This window comes from Ursus maritimus, unplaced genomic scaffold (genome assembly GCF_017311325.1).
Source record: "Ursus maritimus isolate PB19 unplaced genomic scaffold, ASM1731132v1 scaffold_3, whole genome shotgun sequence".
In the NCBI taxonomy this organism is placed as follows: domain Eukaryota; kingdom Metazoa; phylum Chordata; class Mammalia; order Carnivora; family Ursidae; genus Ursus; species Ursus maritimus.
The window spans coordinates 87,663,949-87,685,269 of NW_024425563.1; the positions used below are offsets into that span (position 1 = coordinate 87,663,949).

General features: G+C 47.8%; 1 protein-coding gene across 2 annotated transcripts in view; it reads right to left on the reverse strand.

Annotated features, from left to right (window-relative positions):
• LAMB1 (laminin subunit beta 1) overlaps nt 1-21,321 on the reverse strand; it is a 66,404-nt gene that overhangs the window by 37,142 nt on the left and 7,941 nt on the right. For both annotated transcript variants that reach the window (XM_040644400.1, XM_040644399.1), the window contains 8 exons: nt 16,038-16,226; nt 15,886-15,949; nt 12,123-12,325; nt 9,736-9,856; nt 8,050-8,238; nt 7,697-7,876; nt 7,450-7,562; nt 5,899-5,978 (listed from right to left, as the gene is read on the reverse strand). In XM_040644400.1, the coding sequence (XP_040500334.1) occupies nt 5,899-5,978; nt 7,450-7,562; nt 7,697-7,876; nt 8,050-8,238; nt 9,736-9,856; nt 12,123-12,325; nt 15,886-15,949; nt 16,038-16,226 (1,139 nt within the window). The remainder of the gene's footprint in view (nt 1-5,898; nt 5,979-7,449; nt 7,563-7,696; nt 7,877-8,049; nt 8,239-9,735; nt 9,857-12,122; nt 12,326-15,885; nt 15,950-16,037; nt 16,227-21,321) is intronic.

A 21,321-nucleotide genomic window follows, 5' to 3' on the forward strand; every position in this document is an offset into this window, starting at 1 on the left:
CGGAGGTCCCTGCTGTTCTCTGTGTGGTTCAGACGTGTATCGCTTCCTCTCTCGTAGCGCATATACTGACAGACCCATCGGACCCCCTGCTAGACGGGCAACTGCTTAAAAGCTCGGCCTGTGCCGCCGTCACCTCAGTCATGCCCGTTTCCCCGTCACGGGGCCGGGCCCCGCGCCCTGCACACACAGCACGCTCCAACACGGGGGGACAAATAGATGCGTGAAGGACACGCATTCTGAATAAAAAATGTTAAAAAAAGAAAAATAGGGGATTTCGTGTAAAAGATAAAACTTTTTTTTTTAATTAAACATACGGTTTCAGGTAATAAAGGCCTCTGGATAGACTGTCATGTACTCATTTTGTTCTCAGGCTATGTCTCTCTTTCCTTGGGTACAAGGTAAAGCCAAATTATAGGCACCCATTCTTACTTCGTTCAAGTCAAGATGGGGTTTGGAATCGTTACTTGAAACCCATTCCCAAAGTTCAAATCCCAAAGTTCAGTTTGAACCAAGTATCCAAGGCAAGTCACAACTCCCAGGAAGATGGAACGCTCCGAGGTTTGTCACCAGTGTCCCCACAGCCCTCCCCCGGTCCCACCCAAGTCTTCTTCCCGCAGATCATGTGAATGGCTCCTGCCACACGGGAATACAAGCGCTAACATCCCGCAGCCGATTCCCAGAGGAGGAACCCTCGTTGCGAGTGGGACCTAGGCCTCTTCTGGCACAGTCCACGCACAACAGCCATCTGCAAAAATGCAGGCATCAGACATCACGTCCCATGGACAAGAGAAAATCCTTCTTTCCTCCCCAGCAGACAGACACTTCCTGAGGGAACACGTGTGTAAAAACACGAACCCCCAAAGAAAATGACTAGATTTTTCACGTGCCATCACTGGAGAGCAAGCAAATGAAGGGGAGGGTACAGACGACAAGCAGACACCCTACTCCTACTTCTGAACATGGAACAACTCACGAGAACCCAACACGTGAAAGGAGGTCCCGTACACCTGCCCTGCGATCACGCGCCTCTGTGTCCACGGTGGCCAAGGGTTGTCTCCCACAGGCCCGGCTCCACTTGGACACCCAGTCCTTTAATGAACGCGTTCTTGCGGCTTCCTCTGGCCCTGACTCTGCTGGGCCCTGCCTGTGCGTTTCCAGCCACGAAGGGGACACTCCCCTCGCTGGCCCGCTTGTCCTCTCTGCCTCTGCTTCGTCCCCAACTGCTTGTCACCTCTCACGTGGACATTCCTTCAGCTCTGCTATTTCTGTCAGATTTAAAATTCTTCTGATTTGGGCTGAGACATGACCTTCCCTGTCCTCCATCCTCGATACCCAAGTCTTATTTCACAGTGTCTCTCCACTCAGCAGGGTCCTCTCATTGCCACTGCCACGGTCCAGCATGCCATCAAGCCACACCTGTCACTCCCATGGTCCAGCATGTCACCATACCATCCCACCAGCCACCGCCAACCCAATCTTCCCCCAGCACTGCCTTCATCAAAACCCACAACTGTTTTTTCTCTGCTTTTCTCAAGTCGTGATGCCTCTGTCTGGTGGCCAGCAGCCTCGACGACCCAGCCTCCGAAAACCGCGGCTGCGCTTTCTAGAGCCTGCCCTTTGCTTTCCGATGAGCCACACCGCTCACTGTCTTTCGCAAATATTGACCAAGCAAACACTGGCCCTGGGAGCCGTGCTTCCTGCTGTCAGTACGCTCACATTTTAGTCCATTGTCAATTGTCTTCGGAATCAATCCTTACTTCTTTGGTAACTCCATTATTTTGAAAGGATACGGAAGAAGACAAATGGAGGGAGAATAGTCCCTGCCCTAAAGAGCTTACCGTCTAACTGGGGAGATAAATAGTCGAGCAAGCGACCACAACAACAGAGCAAAATGCAGCAAGTGCCCCAACAGCCACAAGCGAAGCTTTCAGGCTGCAGAGGAACCACCGTTCACCTGGTTGGGGGACTGGGGAGGGGTCGCGGAGGCCATGCTCCGAAGGTGGCCAAGAACCATGACACACAGAGAGAGGGCAGGAATGACAGGTGCAAAGAAGGGTTATGGAGGAACGTGAGCGGAGCCCGTCATGGTCAGACCAGGTCTTGATCACGTGCCACACGCACCCCATCTCTGTGCCTTCACCCGTCTCCCTCATCCCCACTAGAAGGCCCTCCTGCCCCCCATCACACCTCCCAAACCTCTCTCAGCTTCCAAAGACGAAGCTCGAATCCTACCTCCTGCATAGTGAGACAGAAGATGACATGGAATTACCCTTCCTGTGTTCAAGTAAAAATCCTGTCACATAGAAATGGTACCTTCGATAAGTTTATACGTCCCCCCCTCCCCAGCCCCATACACCCCACCAAATTTCTCTGTGACTAGATACAGATTCCATTTGGGGGATCAGTAAGGTAGAATAATGATATAAGACAAAATAAGTCAGGCCCCGGGGCAGGCAGTATAATGGCCCCCAAAGATGTGCACATCCTCACCCCCCAGATCTGTGGCTATGTTACTTCGCCTGGCAGCGGGGGGTGGCTGCTGATGGGAGGGAGGTTACGGACCTCGACATGGGGAGATTATCCAGGGTTGCTCAGTCTAATTGCATGATTTCTTACAAGTAGAAAAGGCAGGCAGAGAAGTGGGTCAGGGAGATGTGACTTGAGGGTTTGACCCCCTGTGGTTGGTTTTGAACATGGAAGCTATGAGTTCAGGGATGTGGGCAGCCTCTAGAAGCTGAGAATGGCCCCTAGCGGGCAGCCGGGGGGATGTCAGGAACCTCATCCTACCACCGAAAGAAACGGAATTCTGCCCATTCTGCCAACGACTCCGATGAGCAGGAAAGAGTTTCTCCCCGAGGGCCTTCAGAGAGAAACACAGCCCTACCAACACTGATTTTATTCCAGTGAGACTGGCCATGTCTGACATTCAGAACTGTAAGATAATTACCTTATGTTGTTCCAGGCCACGGAATTGCAGTAATTCACTATGCCAGCAACAGAAAACTGATACAAGCCCGATTTTTCCCTCAATGGGTGAAGGCCAAGATCATACTAAGAACTGTTTTCTCATACATGTAGAAATTAGCCACTTACTTATAAAAACTTTAAATAGTGATAAGCAGAGAAAATACTGTATAGTTTCAACTTTTCTCTATCACTAAGAAATTAGCACAAAAAAGGAAAATAATCACTCATGAGAACCACACACTGTTCAACACAGGTATCCCTCCCATAATTCTGATTATAGATAAAAATGGTTCCACATTGATCAGCACTCAACGCCATCCATTCTGCCAGGGTAGCTTCCCTCCCAACATGCAACCAATTAGGATACTTTCTTAAATGTGTTCTGTCATCTCTTTATTAGGATTAACTTCTTCTCTTGTTCTAAAGTATAATAAATTTCATTTATTGAGCCCCTGCAAGGCCCACAACGTTGAGTATGGAGACAGATGCAAAAACAAGTAAGACACAATCTCTGTCCAGAGACCTTTTAAGATACTAGCAGCGACAATACAGAGCAGGATGAAGTAAGTCCTAAAAGAGATGCAGAAGGAATGTGGTGTTGAAACCCCAAGGGCGGCCTGCGGACCTCAGTCCAGAAAGCAGGAATCTTCAACAGAGTGCTGAGCTTCAAGTCAGACCCCAAAGTTCTAAACTGCATTGATGCAATAATTTTGAGGCATGCTATAAAGTTGTATATAGTTTTCAAACATTTACGAGGAACGTTTACCTAGCAACCATTCTGATTTATTTATTAAAGTAGGTTACCTACTAGGCAAAGCACCATTAGCCTGGCCTTAAGTCATATTATTTAAATTAGGGCTTACTTCATTAAAATATTCCAAAATCCAGATTACCTGTCAACATAATAGACATGGATTCATAAACTCTTGCTCTACAAAAAAATCCACGGCTCATCACACAAAACATTTTTAAACCTCTTCCGCTTCACATGGTTTTTACGCTCAATTCTGTCCCTGGCCAAAGTACCTAGGGAAGGTCTGCGATCACATCTAAGAATTGCCAGTGCGATACAGAATGCATGTTTTGTTTTTACATCGTAAATATCTTGTTTCTTGAACTCTTTTACTTGATCAACATTTATTCCATACCTACTGTGTACCCAAGGCAGAGCAAAGGAATATCATCAGATATTTACGCATGGATGCAACAAATCATTCAGCGAGTCTCTCCTAAGTGCCCGCTACACACCACGCATGCTCCTTGGAGAATCGGTGCTTCGGAAGACTTCGTTAGAGCCTCTATTACCCTACGGGACTCCTAGAGAAGGTCCTTGTGGGGGGAAAACTGAAGAGGACCAGTACCAAACACCGCAGAGTCACACGAGGAGAGAAATCTGTTAACGTTCCTTCTTTTCCCCACCAGTGATGCTAAAAGATAGGGCACCCCATCAATCACGCGAGGAATGTCAAATTCCCTGCTTTAAGATCTTCACTAAATTTTTTTACTTTGCAAACTCTCTTGATCAGCACAAGATTTCTAGAAATTCTCACAGGAGGAACAAGGGACAGGCCAGGGGCTCTGTGTGGGCGGATTTAAAGACAGGAAACATGTGGAATAGAGAAACAGGAAAGGAGTGAGGAACAGAAACCACTTAGGGTAAAGGCACATAGGACATTCCTGAGTTTATGACATGTGGAGAACCGTGTACGCCCCTTTCATCTAATCAAGAATTTTTGGAATGATGACACCTTTGCGTTGAGCAAGCAATGACTAAAGGAAGCAGCAGGTATTCGGGGAGTCACAAAGGAAAGCTGGAGAAGTGATTCCAGAAGTTTGTCTTCCCTGCTTTTATGGAATTGTCCTTGCTTCCTCCCCTCTGGAGGTTTTCTAAGAACAGAAATTCACCCTGGAGTTCCAGAGGCTACATGCTGTACCGAGTTACTGCAGTACCTGGAACAGAATAACCCCAGATACGGAGGCCAAAGAGAAGATGTTCTTGCTGCCTAAAATCCCATTCCCTCCCAGCAGACTACTATGGTGTTGGGAAATAATCTTGGGAGAGTCGGGGGTTTTTAGTATGGAGCTCGCTTGATGAGTTCAGCTTGCTGTCTCAGGGGAGAGTCAGGCCACAAGGAAACATCTGCCTACCCCTCAGCAGTCACTTACACTCTCTGCCAGATGTTCTCAATCTGACCCAGTTACAAACAGAGACCGAAATTCTCTTTGAGTCAGAGGTGGTTAATTTCACTCCCACGAATCTAACATCTTTGCCAAATGCGGACTGGGACTCATCTCTGGCAGAGCCTCACGTCTCACCTCTTCAAGGGACACCAACGTGTTTCGATAACTAAAAACAATTACATGCAATTTTCACCAATAGACTTGGAAGTTGGAAAGAAAAAAATAAAACCAGAAAGAAGAAAATGAAAAGATCCTTAACACAAATCCAAATGGGAGTTCATTTTCCATTGTTTTAATTTTTTCTTTTTTTTTTAAGATTTACTTATTTGAGAGAAAGAGAGAGCACGAGTTGGGGGGGACGAGAAGAGGAGAAGCAGGCTCCCCATTGAGCAAGGAGCCCAATGCAGGACTCGATCCCAGGACCCCAGCATCATAACCTCAGCCAAAGGCAGAGGCCGAACCAACTGAGCCACCCAGGCACCTGGGAATTTTTTTTTTTTAATGGGCACACATCGTTTCCATAAAGTACAACAACACTATTAAAAACTAAGAAACCTAAACATACTTGGAGTCTTCAAAGCTAACCCTCAGAATGACTAAATCTTTGAAAGCATTAAGACCCCAGGTAAACTAAAGGTGCCTATACTTTGTGCCCCTTCTTCAGAGATACTGTCATGCTGCTCCTGGAGACCGTAAGGGCTCTCTGAGGGGACCGAGCACAAACAAGAGTGTATGTGTGGCTTCACTCACCTGTTGTTCAAGGCCCCTCCAAGGTCACAATCACAAGGTCGACATCCATCCAAATCATTGCTTAAGCCCCAGTGCTCTGGCTGCACAACAAAAGATTTAACGTCTAAAGGTGGGTTCCTGTCATTACACAATAGACTCAACAAGAAACAAGTTATGGCGTGTCCTGCTTGTTCCTCCAAATGTTCTTTCCTGCCGTGCAAGCAGAAAGCCTTTAAGGGCAACGAGCATGAGCGTTCTCAACTAAACCCCAGGCCACAGGTCGCTGGGGTCATAACCACCCAACGCCAGATCTGAGGAGTTTCTCTCCTGAGCAAATAGCCTTTGTCTGAGAGTAAACAAGAGCGAGCAGCTAAGTTGCCAATTTTCTTCATTACAAGTGCTCTGGCACTAAGAGAGTTTTGGCAAATATTTGGCATTTTCCCTGAGTTCAGCCTGTCAGAAACTCCACAAGCAAAGCTCTTCAAAGGACTTATCTATGTCCAAACAGCATAAAGCAAGTATTTTCACAAGTAAAAGGTGAGATCACTGAATCCTGAGTGCACTGGAGATGGAAATAAAAAGAAATAAGACAGAATCTACCCAGAGGAGAAGATCTCTCTGTACCTCGACAAATAGGCATTTCCTAATGAGCAGATAAAAGCCAGGCGCACTCATTTAAACCAGACTTCCAGAAATTTATGTTAAGAATCTATCTGGATATACGCAAATATACATATTTACAGGTCATGGACATAATTTGGGGTCAGTGGACCCCCTCGCACAAATTATAAATGAAATTGCCAGAATGTTATAAAAGATACAGGGCGATTTAAAAAATTACTCTTGTAGTCACTTTACCCAGAATCACTACAGTGAACTTTTTGGTGGATTTCCTTCCAGATTTTGTTTTTCTTGATGCAATTTTTTCCTGCACAATCAAGATACTACTCACATCCTGTGGGTTTTTTTTTTTTTTTTAATATACCAGCAAGAGCATTTCGTCATGTTATTGTCATTTTCAAAGGCAACCAAATACCACACTGCACAGAATCCCCCAAATTTACTTAACTATTTTCCCCATCGTTGCTTCCAAGTTTTTTGGCTATGATTAGTACGAGACGAAATGAGTTTTCTGGTGACTACGTCTCTGTCCAATTTTCTGCTTATTTCATTAGGAAAGATTCCCAGAAGTGGGATTACCGGGTCAAAGGGTATGCGCATTTCTAGAGGCTACTGATAACGTACTTCCAAAATGCTTTTCTTGCCAACTATGAACCAATGTGCATCTCCATCAACAGCTTAGAGAACCAGACCCTCATTATGTCCTAATAGTTAGCAACCCCATTTTTAAAAAACTTGTTAATTTTGTCTATAAAAATGGTATTTCACTGGGGTTTTATTTCACAGTTCTAACAGCAATGGTGACTATCTTGTCAAAATTATTCATGAGTAATTCTTCTGTGAATTGTTTGCGTCTTCTCATATTTACAAAGAAGGCTGACGGTAGACCCTACAAGAGCGAACCATGTCACATGCAAAACCACCCGTCCCACGTAATTAGGATTCACCTACCAGACACTGGTCACAATGCTGTCCTGTCACCAGACGCTTACAGTAGCAGTAACCGGTCTCAGAATCACAAGGACTCCCGCCAGGAATCGTTCCCAGAGGATTGCAAGCACAAGCTTTATTAGAGATAAAACGAAGTACAGAAACACACACCCAGTGAGCGCCAAGGGGTAGTCTGGATTTAGAACTGCAAAGCAGAACGGGAACCGTATACACGAGAACTCCCAGCCTTTTTCACAAACGTACTTACATTTGCAACCGAACGGATCTTCAGCACTTAAACCGTAGAAGCCTTCTTTGCAAATTTCACAGTGCTCTCCTTCCACGTGTAACTTACACCGGCACTGACCAGCAATGAGGCCGGTGGAAAAGTCCGTGTAACTGTCACAGATCCCCCCGTTCTGAGACCCAGCTGGGTCACAGGTGCAGCCTAAGAAGAACAAAGAACACAATGAAGGCAAGACGGCAAGACTGCTTCAGCATCCTACACTACGGTTAAAATAAAGCAAGTCCGCTGCTCACACCAGGGTTCCCAAGAGAAGGATGGTGACCCCCTGGCTATTCCAGTTGAGAGGTCCTACATCAAGCTGTTTCCCCACATACGTTCGCAGACGTTAGGGTCTCGGACATCTCTCTCCGGGTGCTGGAAGTAAAACGGCTTGCACTGCTCACAGTTGCGTCCCATCGTGTTGTGCTGACAGTCATCACACACCCCTCCGGTGACGTTTCCAGTGGCCAAGTACACCGCCATGTCAAAGTGGCAGGAGCTCGAATGTTCGTTGCAGTGACACTCTGCGCAACAAGACCCGCGTCAAGAAAAGCCCTTGGAGTCAACTTACCGATGGAGGATGGGGTTGCTGGGAAGAGGCTCATTCTGGAAACCAGGGATGAAGTTCAGGCAACATGGCAATTAACAATGAGGCACCCATGACAAAGGACACGTCCAACTGACATGCTGGAAGCTTTCCAAGGGTGAGCTTTCTGAAATATGAATCTGCTCGCATAGGAAGACAGTGGGCTAAAAAGTAAAAACCTCTGGGGAAAGTCCCCTTGGTGGCTTATTAAGAGGAGGCTGCCACCAGGTGGAGGACGGGCTCGGACCGGGGAGCGCCTCACCCCAGAGGATCTCCTAGGCCATACTTTCTGGAAAAGCCCGCTTGGGCTGCCGGCTTTGAGGAAGGGGGTTCCCTTCTTCCCCATTCCCAGAAGCACACCCGACTAGGCTCTTCATCAGAAGAGCCATCTGGCCGGCCTTCCACGCACGCTGACCCTCTGCGGGCCCACCGGGCAGTCCCCTTGTCCAACCCAGCTTTCATATCCTCTCACTCTCTGCTCAGTGACCCACATGGACTCCGGTCTTCTGGAAATGAAGCTTAGCTCGGCTTGGTCCTCCCTGGGCTCTACACTCTGGCCTCCTTGGTCTCCCCCTGCAACACAACCTCCCGCAGGGAGGGGCTGTGTTATACCCAGTGACACGTCCTCAGTGCCTAGCAGACAAGCGCCCGCCATGCACCGGTTGAATTAAACCTTGGAATCATTTCCCCAGCGTAGACTCTGTGTTGGTCACAGGAATGTCCTTGGGGCCTTGTGCTCTGTGTTCTCCTTATCTGGACTCTTTCCCCCTTCCCCACCCTCTTTCCCTACTTTCCCCCCACCCCTCTTTCTTCTTCTTACCAAGACAATCTTGGCTCTCATCAAAGGTTGCTGGCTTGTACTTACTAACAAACCTCGCTCACTCCAGCCCTCCCTGGTTTCTGAACTTCTAGAACAGTCCTCAGTGGGGGAAGGGGCAGGCACACTGCTCCTCCTTGAGGGGAAAGTATAGCAGAACCACTGTGGGGGATGCTGGGGGAGGGTTTCAAACCACATGTCTTCCCAGAGAATACCCCTGGGTGGGCTGGCTGGCCATGTGCCATGGGCTGCAGCCGGGCTGGCATAGAAACAAGGCCAAAAACTCTACTCCGTATCTCTTAGGCCTTAGTGATCTACCATGCCATATTTTTCTTTCGTTTTTCTCTCATGGTCATCTTACCTTCAAGACAGGTACAATGTCAGGGACACCATCTCCACCTTCTATGAAATCTGCCAAACACACGGGCTGCTGTTCGGCATGCTCGTGCATTCACTGAACTGAGTGGATATTGGTCTCCTAAGAATTTCCGGGCGAAACTGGCCAAAGGGTAATAACGTTTCTTCCTTTTGCAAACTAAGGTACCATTATAGCGGCTCTAATCAGAAAATGGATACGAGCCTGAGGGGATTCCAAATGCCCCTCTGCTGGAGACTTACTTTTACAAGCATTGCTGTTTCGACCTTCAGCGGGTCTCCAAGGTAAATCGTGGTAGAAATCCATGCACTGTTCGCAGTTCAGGCCCTTGGTGTTGTGCCTGCACATGCAGTGCCCGTGAACCTTGCAAGTCAGAAAAACAGCAAAGAGCAAAGTAAGAGAGCAACCGATGGCCAGACTTTCTCCACGGCCAATGGAAGATATAAACCCCTTTTCATTCTAATCCTCATCTCCAGCTCCCCACAATGAGGATCTGTTTTTATTTTGTCCCTCTCCATAGTGAGTTCCGTCTTTCTGATGGCTCCGACTCCCACCTCTAGGAACAGTTCCTACTCTAACAGATACTCAAGTACTGTTTTCTCGAAGTATCGATGAAAAGAACCCAGATGCGTAACATCAGTCACTTAAGAATTAAAACACACACACACACACACACACACACACAACTGGTTACTTAAGAGTAAAAAAAAAAAAAAAAAAAAGACAAAAATCTATGCCCCAAAGAAACCTATTTTAAGAGAAATCAACAAAAGTTATAACGCAGAATTAAATGTACATACACCACCTGGAAACCGACTCACATTACTGCAAGCTTCACCACTATGCCACATAAAAGAATGGGTTTTTTCTTCTTTGGTTTTGTTTTTGACTTCAGGCACAGAACTCCATTGTTTTTCCAAACCAAAACAAGATTCAAAAATATTAATCATTTACCACATTCACCTTTTTTTTTTTTTTTTTAAGAAAGGAAATAGAAAACCTCAGAGGAAAAAGAATACAAGTTATTTTGCTTGATGAAGGGCCCAGGATGTCTCCAGCAAGCTATGCTGAAGCCCCCCGAGGCACATAAAAGATGAATTTTTTCCATCTACCAAATACATGTGTGCATGGGCACCTCACCGTAACACACTAGTTTCTACAGAATGGAATTCAGGAACAGGACAGGTCCGCCCTGGGCCCAAACTGACAGGAGTGCAAGTGAGCAAAAGAGTAAAATCGTCCCTTTCCAAGCTAGTTTTACACAGAATTAAAAAAAAAAAAGGTTCCAAAGCACACAGCACAGGACTCTACACAATGTCTGAGCCAACAGCACATTGCACGGAGACCACGGATAGTGACAAGACTACGGGACATGAGCTACACGCCAGATTTGTTATGCTGAAAAGTAAACACTACGTACCTAGCATTCTCTGAAAGATACAGCAACGAGATTACAAGGACATGTCCTCCCTTTAGGCTCTGCTAAAAATGCAACTTTATCTACGGGGCAAGTGTTCTAAGTGGAGCAAATGGGGAGAAGTTCAGCCGGCTGAATGCACGCGCTCCTGGACCTTCTCAGATGAGGACTAAGCATCTTGGAAAAGCAAACAGCTTTTTCCTTTCCAAGGCAGGCAGGCACACTCTTCATCAAGGGAGGCCCAGAGTCCCATAACGGAAGGAACCCTGGGGCAGACTCAGGAGAGCTAGACATGAATTTCCATCTGCCCCTGACTTAGGGCCCCCCGGGGAGCTATTTAATCCCCACTCCCTTCTAATAAGGATAGCCCGTGGAGTAAATCCCGTTTAGCTCTAAAATCCTACGGGTCTGTAAGAATTACCAGTTCACTGAGAAATGGCCAAAATACCCTAAGTTTATCCATTTGGCGAAACACCCAAATCCCCAATTTTTAGAAGTACATGAATTGACAACACAGCATAAAAGTGGAAAAAGAATAAAACGAGAAGAAACATGTAAAGAAACAAAGCCCACTGGATTCCTCAATCATATCCTGCGGTTCCAGGTTCAAATGCCCCAGTTCTCTGGGCCGGGGCCACTTCATGCCTTGTTGCATAGAGACAGGAATGCTTGTGGTGTCTAATCTTCCCTAAAGGGAAGGAAGATGTGATGGCTATTTAGAAAACCTCTTCATCCTTATTGACTCAAAAAACATCTACCGTAGCAGCAGCTTCCTGCAACAATTTCCAAAAATTAATTCTTTGTCTCTGACATGAATAGCCCTTAGATTCTCATAGCCCCAGAAAGTTAGCAAAGAGAAAACCAGCCATCAACCACCAGTGTGGTGGAAAGAGCTAAAAGTCCGTCTGGAAAAATAAAACCCCAAGAAATGGTAAAAGGTTTAAGGTAAAACTAGCTTCAAATTGCTTTTGGGGATCATCTGTCTAAAGGAGAAAGCCTGGGGCACCTGGGTGGCTCAGTCGGTTAAGTGTCTGCCTTTGGCTTGGGTCATGAACTTAGGGTCCTGGGATCGAGCCCCACATCGAGCTCCCTACTCAGCAAAGAGTCTACTTCTCACTCTCGCTCTGTACTCTCCGTTTCTCTCTCTCAAATAAATAAATAAAATATTAAAAAAATAAATAAAGGAGCAAGCCCCCGAGACTGCCTGCTTACCATTCCTTCTACTTCTTCATTGACTCCATCCACGGGGGCGCATTCGCTGGCATGGCCGTAGCAGAAGCAATTCCCTCGAACCACCATGTCATACACCGCATAGTAATACTTCTCTCTGATTTCCATTCTGGAATCCAAAAGGTTATCACCCAGAGTGTGTAGCTTCACAAACTTGATTCGCAAGTTGGTGATTTTTAAGAGATCTGTGAAGGTCACCAAGAAGACGGGAAGTCTGATCAAACAAGCAATACCTCTTTTGCAATTATATGACATCTCTTTATAGAAGGTATGACAAACAAAAATGGCTTAACCAGAGGCTACGCCTTTGTGTGGTCTAGATGGCCAGACCAGTAAAGCTTGACCTAACGGGACAGCCTCTGGAAGAAAGAAGGGCTGCTCCCTCCTCAGCAGTTTAGAAAGAACATCAGACTGTTTCAGGAAAAAGTGCAAAAGCAGAGAAATTTAAGAACACAGCTGCACGGCTGCCAGAACCCACTGGCACACAGGGATCTCAACCACTGCGGTATCATCTGATGCCCACAGCAACGAGCGTCGGTCTCAAAACCAGAGGATTCCATGCAGGTGGGAAAGGGTTTATCGACACACTCCAATTCTCTTGTTACAAGACAGTTAGGACGAAACATTTTTGTGTTTATTTTTGGAGGAAAAAAAAAACACTGTCTGAAATTTCCCACCGCATAGATGACATCCAAGTTGCTAAAACAGATTCAACGCTATGGAATAACCGCTCTTGAGGGACAGAAGATCTCCACCACATTTGACACAACATCACAGTCTCCCACTTTTTCGCCCTCGTTTGTCAACCATAAGCATAAAGGAGCTCAGTATTAGGGCTTGGGGCAAGTGGTTTTTTCCTAAACCTCAAGTTTGCTTGTGGATCAGTTTCTCTTACTCTTTCTCCTCTCCCGGCTCTATAGTTCTATGCTTATTGCAGATGTTGGGCTGCCACTTATATTCTGTGGTAACTTGATAAACCAAGAGCCGTTCATCCTGCTCCACCAGCGTTTCCCTCAATGGCTAAGTTGTTCTCACTCAAGTGGACCTTGAAAGTCTCACGAGTCCATCAGTGCCCCCATGTCCTGTGTAGTCTGGAATGGCCCCTAAGCTTTACTCTCATCAGTACCACACAGGACAACAGGGCGCTGGCCCAGGGCATCGGAGACTTTCCAAGCCCAGATACAATTTTAACGACTTCGACTATATGCACAGGGGACAATGAAGACTACAGACACAGCTGTGGGTTGGAAGGGACCGTCCATGAGTGCATGCACTGAACGGAGGCTCTTTGTAAAACCACAACTGAGCAGAGGAAGCGTGGTCCTGCTTAGCCGATGGAATCTGCGAACGCCAACCTTTCCTCCCGCACAGAGCGAGCACAAGCGCCCACCGACGAGCGGCCGGCCTGCCGGAGCGCCGAGGACCCCTGGCCTGATCTTTGTGGGAGCCCGCCGAAGAGCAAACGCGCCCCTTCCCCTCCCGCCTGGCACGGCCGACGACGGCCAAGCCCGCACGCGGACGGCGGGCGTGAGGCCAGCACCGCTCTCGAAGTCCGGCCCCGAGCTCTCAACAGAGGGACAACGGAAGAGACTTTAGTCGTTCCCTGGACTACGGAGTCCAACCAAAGCATCGTCAGTTAAAATGGATGCCTCTCGAACACACACAAGATCTTCGGAGGCCATTTCACAACAAAAGACAAGAGAATTATAATAGCGACACGTTCCCCGAGTCCCACAAATGTCACCCAAGAAGGAGCAGACCGTGAGTCCTTTCAGGCCCCCAAGGGGCGTCCGTCGCGGAGCCCGTGTGGACGCTTCTCACAACTGGGTTTCGAGAGCAGGGAGGGCGGGCCTCACAGAGATAGCACAGGCCTGGATGTGCCATAAATATTTGTCCTATAACAGGATGAATGCGTAAACTGCAGACCAGAGATAGTCTGGGCCGCGTGTAAAATGAATTTAAGTGGGGAAACGGCACTTTTCTGGCAATAGGTCCTGGACGTCTTCCATTTTACTCTTCCACGCGTCACGCTGGGAGGGTCTAGGGGGCCTTAGCGTCAAATGGGGCCCTCCTCAGCGGGGAACGACCAGCATGAATCGGCCCTGCCTCTGCTCTGCTGACTACCCCTTCGCGGCAGGAGAGGGAGTCTCACCCCCTCACTGAGGTACGGGGACCAGGGCCACGCAAGACCCAGGCCACGGCTCGTGGCAGCATTAAGAACAACAGCTGCTTCAATTCACTGAACACTTTCTGTGTGTGGGTCAGGCAAGTCAGAAGGTCGTTGCTAGAACTCATTTTCCCTCCATAATGATGCCCAGGTCAATATTACTATCTCTACGTACAGATGAAAAAACAGAGCCTAAAAAAAAAACAGGTTTAAGCAGATTACTTGCCCAAGATCACAGAGCCACGATCTGCTGGAAGTGGGATTTAAACCCAAGTCTGTTGGACACCAAACCCTGTTCTTCTAATTAGTGCATATTTTGCCTCCTAAGATGATCAAACTGTAATTCTGTAATAACAGAAGCATGGTTGTTACATGCTGGAAAGAGCCCTAAATTTAGAATCATTACATATGAGTTCAGGATCTAATTGTCCCCTTATGCACATTATTCCAACTCTGGGCCTCAGTTTACGCATCTGTTAAATGGAAATACCACCCTCATCTGACGGAGCATATTGAGCGTGGCTGACACTTCTGAGTCCCACCCCCCCACACCCCGTACTTTTTTCGTTTCTTCCTTTGACAAGAACAGCCCCAGGCAAGAGCTTGAGCGGGCACATGGCCAAATAGCTAGAAGTTTCCCCATGTGACTTGAGGTTGGCCACGTGACAAAGTTTGGCCGATGGGATGTGAACAGAAGTGACATACAACTTCCATGTCGTCTGCCCTTCTCTTCCTCCCAATCCACAGGCTGGGACAACATGGTAGTGCTGGTCCAGCTCCAACCATGCAGATAAAGACTACAAGACAGAAGGGACTGGGTGGCCTAACAGCTAGGGTTGCCAGATGTAGCAACAAAAATACAAGTTGCTCGGTTAAATTTGAATTTCAGATAAACAATATTTTTTTCAGTAAAGTCTGTCTCAAATATTACATGGGACATAGTCACACCACCCACAAAGGTTGCACGGGATATCCTTGTACTAGTCACAAGTACTCCGTGGGATCTAGTTATTCTAAAAAAATAACTTGCTATTTATCTCCAATGCAGATTTAACTGGGCCTCATCCTTTATTTGACCTGGTAAGCCTACTTGCAGCAACTGAGCTACCTTTCTTCTCGGGAAAGCCCTCTGGATGATTTCGTAAGAGAAACTTCTATTTTATTTGAACCACGGTATTTTTTGGGACACTTTGCTACAACAGCTTAATCTGTACCCTAATTTATATATACATATGTTACATAATATATCCAAATTATATAGTATATATTTTATACATTATATAACATATTTATATACATATATATTATACTGAGCATTAAAATAAGGTATTACGACCAGCATAATTGTTTGAGTACTTATGACATAAATATTTTACTCTAATCAAAACATGTTCCCCATCAGCAAGCACTTTGATTCCTGCCAATTTCAAGGATCTCTGACTGGGTATTGTGGAGATAAAAGGAAAGAGAAGGTGGATTCAGCACTGAATGTTTACATTCGAGGTAGCAGTGCTCTGGGTAAGAGTTCTTCCATGATTGCTCTTTTCCATCAAAGCTTTTATTCGAAAACAAGCTTACTCTGTATCCTGGGACTGTAAGGATCTTCTATTCTGAAAGCAGGATCTAAAGCACGAAATATCACCTAAAAATAGATATAAGAATAATGGGTATTTTTGCAATGATCAAAAAGGATTTGCAAGTAGAATGTAAAATAAGAAAAGCAAGCAAACCTCTCCTTCCGTTGAGGGTTCGATGTCGGAATAGCGGGAATCACAGATTATATCGTCCACTTTCTTCATGGGGCCGGTGGAAATGCCTGGAAATGAGCTCTCGCAGTCATAGGCAAAGTATCTGTACACGCCCCAGGTTTTCCCGAAGTCAGACGATCGTTCTATCAGCATAGCGGCAGGACGGAATGTCTAAAGGTGGGGTAGAAAAGGCTTGTTTGATGTTTATTGGTGATCTGTATTTTCTTTTAAAAAACATCTCAGACGAACATATCACTCAACTGCGTGCCACAAACCCTGCCGGCATGTGGTTGGTATTTCGGACTGTGGCTGGATTTCAAATACTTCAGGCTGTCGCACAGAGCCTCCCTTGCAGGCAAGCTCCTAGCCTCGAAATGCTGCCCTTTCTCCCACCCTAACAGAGATGAGTAAGCTGTTTCTCTTTGGCAGCTGATTACAAGCGGGACTTAATAGCAAACACTCTTTGGTAGAGACCGTCACCACCCATAATAGGACTGGTTAGGTTGCCTGCTTATCATTCATTCGTGTCGTCGTTCAACAGCTGTGTGCCTGATTGCTGCTCGGTAGACAGTGGTCTGCAGGTGGCACGTGGCCCCAGGAAGCATGGCTCTAAATCATTTATGACCACAGGAGAGTCTCCTGCAGTGTGCTCTGGGAAAATGAGAGGAAGGAATGACTGACTCAAGAAGCTGCAGAATCCTACGATTCCGCTCCTAGCTCTCCTGCTCCCCAAAGAACCGAAAACAGGGACTCAGACAGATACTCATAGGTGCTAACGTTCACAGCGGCATAGTTCACAATGGCCAAAAGGCAGAAACCCCTCGAGTATCCAACAAAGACGAATGGATAATCCCAACACGTCAGACACGTGAGAGACTCTTACCCAGCCGTAGAAAAGAAATGTGGATACTTCTACATCATGGATAAACCCTGAAGACATTCTACTCCGTGAAAGAAGACAGACACAAAAGGGCAGGTATTGTGGGATTCCACTGATAGGAAAGGTCTTGAACAGGCAAGTACGCAGAGACAGAAAGGACATTAGAGGTTTCCAGGGGCTGGGGGAGAGGGCAATGGGGAGTTATTGCTTCATGGGTTGAGTTTGTATTTGGGGGGATGAAAAAGTTCTGGAAATAGTGATGGTTGCACAACGTTGTAAAGACCCAATGCTACTGAATTGTATATTTAAAAAGGGTTAAAATGGCAAATTTTGTGTACCGTATATTTTACCCCCCCCCCCCGCCCCCACAACACACACACACTAGCTAGGGAATGCTTCAGAGAGAAGATGGCCTCAAACTGGATCCTGAAAGGGTAGGGGTCTTCCAGGCAGCAGGTGGAGGTGGCTGGAGGAGGCAGAAGAGGCTGACCAGGGCGGGGGAGGCAGGAATTTGCTGGCCACGCAAAGGGGTTTCCTTTCTTTTTATGCCACAAAAGGGGAACACCGAAAGACTTAAGCAGACAGAATGATCAGATCACACTTCAGAAAAATAATCCTGGGGCACAATTATTGGACACAGAAAAACAAGAAACAAAAAAAACCCCAAGAGACGGAAACCAACGGAGAGAAAAAAAAAGAGGAAGGTCTTAAATCAAGCCTTACAGTATGGTCAGAGAGAAAGGATGCAGTTGCTCTGAAAACTTAGTGAATTTAGTAAAATACACTGAATCGCACTTGGCGATCCATCAGGTTTCAGTGGAAAGGGAGGGAAGGAAGGGAACACGAGCACCAGAGCTTGGATAGTGGGGGGCGACTGTGCTGAGAGCAAAGCCACAGAAAAGAAGGCAAAAGCAACGGAGCTTGACCGTGGATTTGGGAATCACTGTCGGCATACGATATCTGAAACCTCCAAAGGTAGATATCCTCCCGAAAAGCAAAGGGCAAGATAAAAGAGCCAAAGTCATTGCTCCAGAAAATGCATCCTCCAGGGCGAGCAAAGAAGAGAGTGGTGCCAGGCCCTTGACTTAACTCATTTCTTAATCTTTTAGGGCAGAATGGTATCCTCCCAAATTCTTACGTTGAAGACCTAACCCCTCTTGTTGAAGACCTAACCCCTCTTCCCTCGGAATGTGACTGTATTTGGAGATCGGGTCTTTAAATGGGTAATTAAAGTAGAATGAGGTCTCACAGTGGGGGCCCTAATCCTGTGTGACTGTCGCTCTTTATAAGCAGCGGCAATGAGGATACAGGGGACATGTCCAAGGGAAGACCAAGGGGAGAGAGAAGAAAGACCGCCACCTCCAAGCCAAGGAAATAAAGAGGCCACAGGAGAAGCCAACTCTGGCCACGCTTCAATCTTGCACGTCAAGCCTCCAGAGCTGTGAGACAGCACAGCCCCCCCCCCCCCTAGTGGGCTCTTTGTTATGGAGGCCCCAGGAAACTAACACAGCCTCTCAACAGTCTTCTGACACATCAGAACTTGAGGCTCAGACACATTCACTGACTTGCTAGCTAGATTCAAATCCAGGCTGAATGAGGCCCAAACCCATCTTTCTGCCTCCCTGGCTGATGGCGTCACAGCAGACCGACAAACGGATGTTACAGAGGATGGAGTACAAAGGCCAGACTCCTGGAAACTGAGGCAGGACGGAGATTTGGGAGGGTGTGGTAGGCAGGGTGCACTGAAGAGACGAAGCAGAACAAGCTCTGCCAGGGGCTCAGGTCTCAGTGCCCGAAGAGCGGGTACAGACGTTTGGGAAATGGGAGGCATGTTCCACTGCAGGGAGAAAAAGAGGACAGTTGAGCCAGCCCAGCAAAGAGAACCTGGAGAGACCCTCCCTTCTGAATTAAAACCAATGCTTGGGAGAAATTTGGGTGACCACTAATGGTGAGATTAGTCCATTCCCAGACGACCTTCTGCCTTCCTTAATAATCCTGATGGCTTTGCATGGATCCAGAGACAAGGGTAAGAAAACGGAAGGTCACATTTTGACAGATTCTCAGACTTACTCACTTACTAGTTGCTTGGGTTTTTACTTTTTTACCTCTTCAGGAATATAAGAAAATGGTACTTTATTCAACTCAAGAGTACGTGATAAAGACGTTTAAAGTAAGGGGGGAAAACCCTAATAACAATCTCAGCCCAGACAAGTTCCCCATGAGACCTGCCTCCTGGGTGGTGACATCCGGGGACAGACCAGCCTGATGTCTCCATGTCACAAGGGACCAGAAAGGAAACGCCTTACAGCCAGTGCTGGCTGAGCTTCTTTCTCCCTCTCTCCTGGAAGCTTCTGGGTCCCAAAGGGCCACTGACAGAGTTATCCAATTTCCCGTGGAGGTAGGAGGCTGCGGAACCCAGGACCACACTGGTGCGATCGGAAAGGAGGCCCTTCCACACTCTTCGCTTACTCATCTGCCTGCTCGAGCCTCACGCCGCAGCACGGCTACCTCTGAATTTCCACTCCATACCAGAGCTACGATTTTGGAAACATCTGGCTATCGACCAAAGCACACCGGGTATACGTCACAGGAGTGTTGCTGGCCCACAAAAACCCGGTCCACTTAGCACGCAGCTGTCTCCACGGCAAACATGTGTTCCTCACTGCCACCTGCCCCCATCCTCGCTCCTGTCGCCCCGTTGCCACACTCCTGCTTACTCAGCTTGGACACCCAAGAGGTCTTGGCTTCATCCCGCTCCTGCCCTCCGTTCTGTTGCTCTTCTTCTCATCCTTCTCCGATTCACGGCTGAACCTTTGATTCCAAAGGTGCCAACTGAGGACTCCCGTAAAAGTGGGCAATGATTCTCAGCGGCAGTAGTAACGGAGGGTAAGAGTATGGCAGCAAGGGGACGCGTGTGACTTGAAAAAGCTTTTCTGATAATACTTCCAGAACTCCCGGGATGGCAGGGGCGGCTCCCTCCCACGTGAGAGTCAGCCCTGTCTCTGCATGAACCCCAGTAGCCTCCTAGGTGAGCCCCCCATTAACACAGACCTCAGCGAGGGCCTCCCCATGAGGCCTCGGTTCTCAAGGTCCCAGGCCCTCCTCTCGGCTACCTTCCTGAAATACAGTCTTGTTTTCTTGTCCATGGCTCCCCATTTCCTATACAGTTCACACCTCTCAGCCAGGAGTCCCGGTCCTTCTGACTGTCCTCTTCCTTCCCTCTCCCCCTCACGGCCCTGAGCTCAAGGCAAATCTACGCCCAACCAACCCGGCCTGACCTGTCCACCACCAAGGCTTTGCTCTCAGACGGCGTCCTCTGCCAAGAATGGCTTTTCTTACCCCTCCTCCCACTGAGATCCCGCTCACCCTTCCCAGCCCGGGTCAAACGCAGACCGCTCTTCGCAGACCGCTCTTCGTGAAGCTCTCTCCTTTAGCCCAGGCTACGATTAATCTCGCCCTCCACGCCCAGAGTGTGTGCTGTCCGAACTCCTGCCGGGGCACTTAGCACCCTCTGGGATGTAAGTTATTTGCAAGTCTATGTCCCCCTCCCCCCCCAAGATGGGAAGGCCCCCCCGCAGACAAGCAACCAGGATATCTTTAAGATCTCCAGCTCGGGTCCCAAGGCATTTTCTTACAAACAGATGGCTGAATTCCTGGATCCCCTTACTCGGTCAGTAAATATCTATAGAGCAATCACTACCGGCAAGCATCAGCATATATAAAAACGCTCGCATTCCCATCAGATGCCAGGCGGCAAGATTACGCCTATTCCGGAGCAGAGGGCTCGGTCACCCAACCCTAGCACGTAGGTGTTCTCATTCTCCCCATTCTTCCCTCCGAAGAGGAAGCCGAGGCTCTGGCCACACGTGTCAGGAAGGGGCAGAGTGGGGACTTATACCCAAGCCTGTCCAACCGCATGCATGTCGCTGTGCACACGGGAGCTAGAACCCGCAGGAAGGAGGACTTCTCTTTCACCGACTACAGTCCGAACGCTTGTGGCCGTTCTTCATGTCTCTGTTCGGTCACCGCCTCTGTGCCCTTCCGCACTTGCGTGCAGTTTCCTCTGTGGTCCGCGGCACTCACGTGCGTGAGTACGTAACTACAAAACACGTACCCAGAGGGCCTCTGGGGGCACGCAGACTCAGAACGACCCATGTAGGCACACAGCTGCCCTTTCCGAAATAAAAGACAGGGCCATCGACATGAATGATAATTTGTATATTTTTAGGCGTCCCAAAACATGCTGGCCACACCCTCATGCACGGCGAGCTGAGCTTGGCCACAGTGGATGAAGGGAGGAGGCACAGTGTTGAGTTGCTTAGTGAGAGCCCCTGCCTCCCCCGCCCCCCCCCCCATATCAGGTGTCACAGAGGAAACGTTCCTCGT